General features: G+C 64.3%; 2 protein-coding genes across 2 annotated transcripts in view; one reads left to right on the top strand and one right to left on the bottom strand.

Moving 5' to 3' along the window:
- H696_00934 (hypothetical protein) overlaps positions 1-671 on the bottom strand; it is a gene marked incomplete at its 3' end in the record, with an annotated part of 4121 nt that extends 3450 nt beyond the window's left edge. Inside the window, exons 1-2 of the mRNA XM_009494822.1 lie at positions 371-671; positions 171-234 (exon numbers count right to left, since the gene is read on the bottom strand). The remainder of the gene's footprint in view (positions 1-170; positions 235-370) is intronic.
- Positions 672-4468: 3797 nt separating this feature from the next.
- H696_00933 (hypothetical protein) lies at positions 4469-6157 on the top strand. The gene is made up of 2 exons (XM_009494821.1): positions 4469-4487; positions 4675-6157. Exon 2 carries the CDS (start codon positions 5438-5440, stop codon positions 5783-5785), a length of 348 nt encoding a protein of 115 aa, XP_009493096.1. The 5' UTR covers positions 4469-4487; positions 4675-5437; the 3' UTR covers positions 5786-6157.
- The last annotated feature ends 738 nt before the right edge of the window (positions 6158-6895 follow it).

Below are 6895 nucleotides of genomic sequence, written 5' to 3'. Positions count from 1 at the left end.
TGATCCCACATGTAGATTCCAAAGAGACTGGCCTTTATGCGAGCACCTCCCAAAGGTAGGCTCTGGGCTCCCAGGCAGGGGCGTTCCTTGGTCGGAGCGGGCGGCGGCAGGATATGCACAACACACGATTTGCGATCGACCAACCATTGAAGACAAAGAGGACAACGTACCAGGGAGAAAAGGCGCCGGAGGCGAGGAGAAGGGGGAACGAGCCGCTCGGAGGCGACGAGGGGGCTGGAGGCACGCCAGGTGAGGGGAGGAGAATCAAGGCCGAGATCCGGATCCCAGGAGTTAGCGGGGGGGGGGGCGGGAGGCACATCTGCGAGTCTGCTTGGCGGAAAGTGCCCTCGGGACCAGGAGGAGGGCGCACCGCGGTAGGAAGGCGACAGGAGGGGAAAGGTGGCGACGTGGCGAGGCAGGGTGGAATCAAGGGGAGCAGAGGCGGTTGTGCTGGCCAGATGGGCCAGTGTACGAGAGCAATCCTCTTTAAATAGCTGCCGCGGTGGAAGATCCCTTCGTGGGCCGAGGGTAGCCTGGGCCTTTCCCTCGGATCTGTTGGGATCGCATCTCCGCCGCCCCCTCCTGTCCCAGCCACACTCCCAGTCTCCTCCCGAGAGGGGGCGGAAGAGGCAGGAGGGGGACGGGGGCATCTGTCCCCACTCTGCGCACACTGCCCCCCCCCCCCCCCCCATCCCCATCCGCGCCCATGTCCATGCTTGGGCGCATTCGACAGGGGCTCAGATCGGGGGAGGGGGGGGGGGCGCAGCCGGTCGGGCAGGCAGGTGTCGGAGGCATGGTCCCCGGCAACTTGCCCCGTGCAAGTGCCTCCGGCAAACAAATGAGGACACTGGTACGTTTTCGGTTTCGCCTTCTGGAATAACGGTCAGAAGCATCCTGGGAGGAGGTGACGGGAGGCGAGAAGAGGAAACCCAAGCACTGCCCCCCCTCCGCCCCCACCTCCCACCCCTAGACCCCCTCACGGGGGATTGCCAGCAGGACACATTGCTCCCAGGCTCACAATGGGCTCGGGGTGGCGGAGTGTGGGAATAAAAATTCCGGAGTATGTCCCCCCGAGCTCTCCTGCCAGGGGGAAATGGTTGATCGTGGGGCCCACCAGGGAGGAGAAGGCGTCCGGGGCCAGGGGGGAATACCGGGTGTGGATCTGGCCCCTCCGGGACGGGGACCCGATCACCTCCTGGTGGCGAGGGCCGAAATAAAATTAAAATAAAAAACGCTCGCCGTGAGCATAACTGGGCTGTTTCCCGCGCCGAGCTGTACTTGAACATCTGGATTACCCCAAACCCGGGTGGGAGTTTCTCACGGCCAGGGGAGGCAGATGTCGGAGGCAGACTTCGACACAGGCTGACCCGTGTGCGGGGCATGCAACAGAATGGGCCGGCTTCTGGCGTTTCGAGCCGCGGATGCACACGCATCCACGCGCACCGCCTCCCACCCCCCTGGTCCGCCTGGGCCCCGGCCCCACCATTTCTCAGCCCCGATGAGACATGGGCGCGAAATGGTGCCCCGGACACAGGGGCCGATATATCGCTCGAGCCGTGGCCTTTCGTCAGCACACGGGAGAAGCCCCGCCTCGGGACTCGGCCCAGCCCCAGGGCCGGGTCAGATGAAGACTCGGCTGGCTTTCCTGGCAGCGACGATGACTGACCGAAGGCACGGCTGTCAGCGGTAGGGAGAAAGAGGCAGAGGTCCAGGCTAGACCAATCCTGGAGGGTGGCGGGCCCCGGAACGGGCGAAGACCCAGGTCTGCCCAGGAGCGACAGGGAGGGAGAGAGCCAGAGAGCCAGAGAGAGAGCGAGAGGGAGAGAAACATGGGGGCGGACAACTTGACTCCCCATCGTGACACACAGGCCAGCAGCAAGGACAACCGCAGGGACCTTGCTCCAGCCGGACTCTCTCTATCCTAATCCAGCAACCACAGAGCACGGGACGCCACCACGACTGCATACCATCCACGCCCGCGGGCGAGAGGGGGGGGCTCCAGGAGCGGCCGAAGATACTGGGTCAGGCCCAGACACGGGTCGATGGACGGCTTGTCCAGCTGGGCATGGAGAAAAAGCCTGCCCTGAGCAACTGACGCAAGGCCCGCCCGCCCGCCCCCTCCCCCCCGTCCGTTTCCAAACAAATGCTCGGCGCCTCCCGCAGGTGTGTGGCCTACAGGAGCATCTTTCGAAGCGTCCATGCTGTGGTAAGCAGGCCCGACACGAGCGGGCCACCCCTGCGGGCGCATTCTCGCCCAGATTGCCGGGGTACATTGACCCGGCGGACCGCGCCCCCCCCCCCCCCCCCCCCTCGAGCCAAGGCAGCAAGAAGGGAAAGCCACCGGAGACAGGGGGGCCGCGTGTGGGAGGCTCTCGCCCAGGAGACGGGAAAAAGCTCCCCCAAACATGCTTTCCCCGCAGGGCGAATATGGGATTCCGTTCGGTCTCCGCCCCCGACGAACGCGGGCACCGTTACGCGGATTGTGCCCCAGACAATGACTAGGGTTTCGGGGAGGGACGATTCTCGCGACGTTTTCAGTACAAATCGCCGGCCAGGATCGTAGACCATTCATTCCCGCGCATCTGATTATGTAGATCCTCCTTAACTCGGCCTCTCCCGCGGCCTCCGGGGCCTTTTGCAGATCGTACTTCATGGTCTCGGCCTTCCGCCATAACCCGTGACGCATTTTCCTTGTACGAGCCTTGACGTGATCTGTCTTGGGGCCGACGGCATTTAGCTTGGGGTGTATCCCTGCTTTTGGTGCCCTACCCCGGCCCCCTGCTGGCCGTTTTTCCCAACCCATCGCTACCCTCGCCCACCGTGGTCCGCCCCGCGGCTCCAAACTCGAACGGCTTGGCCTCCATGCCCCGCGTGTCCCCCGCCGCCACCACCACCACCACCACTGGGAATCCCTTGGGCCAAGAGCGTGGTTGCGGCATTCAACGGTCAATTTTTAAATAATCATCCACCCTCGAGAAGGCCAGATCTCGTCTGGGCTTCGAGAGACAGGGGGAGGGGGGAGGGGGGCCTTCGCAGATCTAGTGTTGTGATGGTCTTTTTTTTGGGCAGGGCCTCCGCGAACCAGCCACAGGCATTCCTTCGGCTCCTGCATCCTCGCCCGTGTCCATCATGCGGTGTGTCTGCGTGCGCCACATCCGCGCGCTGCCCCCCGTTGTCGAACCGGGAGGAAGGCGTCCCCATACGAAAGGCACTCGGAGGCAAGACGGTGTGCCGGGGCCAAATGAAGGCGGTTGCATTTTGTCGACCGGCCACAGTGGCCTGTACATTAGGGGCTGGATTTGCGCGCCATCCGACGTGTCTACGGGCACACCTCATCTTCGGGCCTTCTTTGGTGTTCCCTCTCTGGACACTGTCGGAGCCCGGAATCGTGGTGTTGGAGTTTGGAGCCGCCAGGCGGAGGGGCGGGGGGGGGGGGGGGGCAGCCGTGCCCAGTACCCCTTCTTCCGCCGGGGCTTGTCATCCTCAGTGCGATCGGTTTGTTTGCGTGGGCCTTTCCGGCCCTGTTCGGCCCAAAGCCGAGGCCTGCACATGCCGAAGAATGCTGTCGAGGTCAGCCGGTGATGCGCTTTCCATCATTACTCGCCCTTTTTTTGTGACAGCCACTGCGCCGGGCCACTCGGTGCAGCCGGGCGGATGTTTGTCCTGTCTTCCATGACACTTGAGCCGAGCTGGGATCTGCCCGAACCCCAGGCCCCCCGGGGCCTCCTCGCTTGCCCACACGAGGAAGGGGGGGGGGCACACAAAATCCCTGGCCTGCCTCGCACCTGGGGGAATCCCGCTGGTTGCCTGGAAGACCCTGCCCCTGGATCCGGGATCCTCCAGGGCGAAGTTCCTGTTCGTCGGTATATTTTTCCTCCCCCACCTCCGGAACCCGACACGCTGGGTGAATTGCGTGGCGTCACTCGGAGAAGTGATCAGCCCATGTGGACCGCGCCCGTCCTGGATGCATGTGCGCCCAGGCGCCCCAGGGTCGTAGTACGACCTGGAGGTCACCTCGCCTTGCCTCACCGCCGGGGGCACGTGTGATGCACTTCGCAGCTGTTGGCCCACTGGGTCTCTCGAGGGGGGGGGGAGGTCGAACAACAATGAGGGCGAAGCCACCAAACAACCGGCAAGCAGGGCCGTGTAGCCTGCATTCCTCGGGAAACGGTTGGTGAGAGGCCCACCCTCGGGACAGACGCCACCCAGGATACTGCCCGGCACTGATGCATGCCCATTCGGGGCCTGTGGAGGTCCCTCGGCCCTGGCGGTGTCTCACCAGGGCGGATACTGGCATATGATTGCTCGCCGGGCATGGGCACCGCCTTGGGCGTGTCCCCGAGAAGAGAGGAGGCTGATCGCGGCCTTCGCGGCCGCGCGTCTCTGTGCTGGAGCCGCGATTCGGACAAATACATATATATATAAGACCCCGTCGCCAGGCCCTGCTAGAAGTCATCAGCAAGCGCCACTGGCCCCCTTACAACTCAGTACGATGATCGCCCCCCGCATTTTGTCACCATCTCCTATGCCTCCTTCGCGCCCGCCCGCGTCACTCTCGCTCCTCCCGCCACCCCGTCACTCAAGTTGCCTCCACTATCACCACTGCCCCATCTTCCAGTCCCTGTCTTTCTTTTTATGTCCCACTAACCCACTCCCCCCCTCCCATCCGTGTAGGAGCTGATCCCTTGCTCGACGCGAGCCAATGCAGGCTGTTGACTTCAGTTGGCCGTATCCACCAGGATGGAGATAATGCCCGACTCGCGAGCCAGCCCGCATCCCTGCTTCATTCTATCATACCGAAGAACATCCCCACTGGAGCCGCGCTCGGAGGACCTGACGAAGCGTTGCCTCTTCCGGAGAGGAGAGAAGCAGGGCCACCAACTTTGTAGCCTACCCGCTGGCTGCCCGGCGATGTCCACCGAGAAGAGAGGCAATCCCTCATCGCGAAAGCACACCGCCAGCGTATCCCAGTGTCCGGGAAATATTCCCCCCTGGGCCCGGGTGCTGGACTGAATCGTGTTTCGGATGGTTCGCCTGATCTCGGGCGTTGGCTGCGCGGTGCCTGAGAGGGGTTTTTTCGAAGCCGATTGATGACGCTGGCTTTCAGTCTCCGAGAGAGGAGCGCGGTGCTCGCGCCCGCGTCGTGTGCAAGTACGTCGCCTTGCTGTCGAATCGCTGTGTCGCTCAGAGCGCCTGGATAAAAGCCTCATAGGCCAGTGGGCAATCACCCGTCTGGCATTCGCCCTCGACGGGGCCCCAGCAACGCAGGAGGCCCAGGCACGCCCGCTGCGCCGCCGCTCGTCGTCCTCGGCCCCGCAGCCAACAATAAACTCCGGAGGTGTCGGTCTGGCCGGGGCTGGCTGCGGGGGAGAGAGGGAGAGAAAGAACGAAGGGGGAGGCGGAGCACGGCCGGGGAGCTGGCCCCCGGCGTTTGGACATGCTAGAGGGCGGCGCTAAGGGACGGGGGGTGGATTTCATGCAAAAGGACGGCCTGAAAAGATGGTACCTTGCCGGGAATCGCACTCCCCGCCCCTGGCTTGCCCCGCGATTCCAGCCTCCGGGGAAATGCCACCCACAATGCCGAGCACCTCGCAATGTCCCTGCGCGCCATTGTGCCAGGGGGTGGTCCTCTCTCCCAACGAGCCTGGTGTCGAGGGACCTCCTCAAATCCCCGCAACCCTGGCGCCTGCCCTGGCCTCTTTGCCACGCAGGTCATATCCTAGCCGAACCCCCGCCGAAGGGCCTGGAGGATCGGGCGTTTAGCTCGTTCCGGGGCCTAAGATGAGAAAGCACAAATCCCCTGGGGCCCGGTGAAAATTAGCTCCTTGGCATGGTCGCCTCCTGCCGGTGCCTCCCGAGGCGCCATCGCGCCGAAGGGGCTCGGCACTTTGCAGCCAAGGAACCTCTCCGCCAGAAGAATCCATGTCTTCCTGCTGGTCGTTCGCCCGGTGGAGGCGACCCTCCGAGCCGGATACCGCCGTCGTGCTCGGATCTCAGTCCGCCTGACGAGGAGATGAGTCGCCCACCACAGGGCCTCTTCAGCGCGGTGCGCTGCCGGCATCAGATCCGCCCTCCTCGGGGATAACCGCCCTGGTTGGGCCTCTCCGCCGCGGAGGGAGGGTTTTTGGGGGGGGACGGGAGGGGGGCGGGGGGGGAGCGTGTCTGGGGGCCTGAGCGTGGGACACTCAGGAGCCAAGGGGGGGGGGGGGTAGGGGGTGGAAGGAGGGGCGAGGCGGGGGTGCCCGTCCGGCCTCGACCACAAGCCGAGCGACCACCGTGACTAGTCTGCGAGGGCCTTCACGTCGGGTGGCTCTCCGCTCGGGGAAGTACCGACACATGGACGGAAGGCCTGAGTGTGAGGGGTGGCCGGGATGCCTGGAGGGTGTGTCCCTTGTCGCGGGCACACCTGCCTCGACTGGAGGCCGGTCCTCTCCTGCCTGTGGATGTGAAGCGTGTGAGTGTGTGAGTGTGTAGGTGTGGGTGTGGGTGTCGGTGCGACTGTGACTGTGTGACGTTGGCTCATGTGGGAGGCCCTGACCGTCAAATGCTGCAGTGCCAGCCTCGCCTCCTGTGCTTTGGGGCCTTGTCCCTGGCGGATCGACCGGGCAGCCCCTAGGTGGCGTAGTGTGGCCCCATGCGGTTGTGCCAGGAAGCTGTCGCTTTTTAGCTACATAATATTCCATATATTTTGTCAAGCTCCGGATGGCGTCTTCCACGCAGGTAGCATCGGTGCCAGCAGCAGCGGCAGCATTACCGGGTGTTATGCTTTGGCTTGGGTGGGAGAGGGGCGGTGCGCGGACCACGGGCCACGGGCTGCAGGCGAAAGATACCTTTCCCACCCACCCAGGAGCCCTCTCTCCTGCCTCGGCTCCGGGCCTGTTGGCATCGGCGGGGG

The sequence above is a fragment of the Fonticula alba genome, assembly GCF_000388065.1.
Source record: "Fonticula alba strain ATCC 38817 unplaced genomic scaffold supercont2.1, whole genome shotgun sequence".
In the NCBI taxonomy this organism is placed as follows: domain Eukaryota; order Rotosphaerida; family Fonticulaceae; genus Fonticula; species Fonticula alba.
The sequence above is the reverse complement of the archived record's forward strand: the minus strand, read 5'-3'. Positions and strand labels throughout refer to the sequence as shown.

Excerpts from the sequence above, each read along its gene's own strand:
- H696_00933 (XM_009494821.1), top strand. The coding sequence starts at position 5,438 with ATGCTAGAGGGCGGCGCTAAGGGACGGGGGGTGGATTTCATGCAAAAG.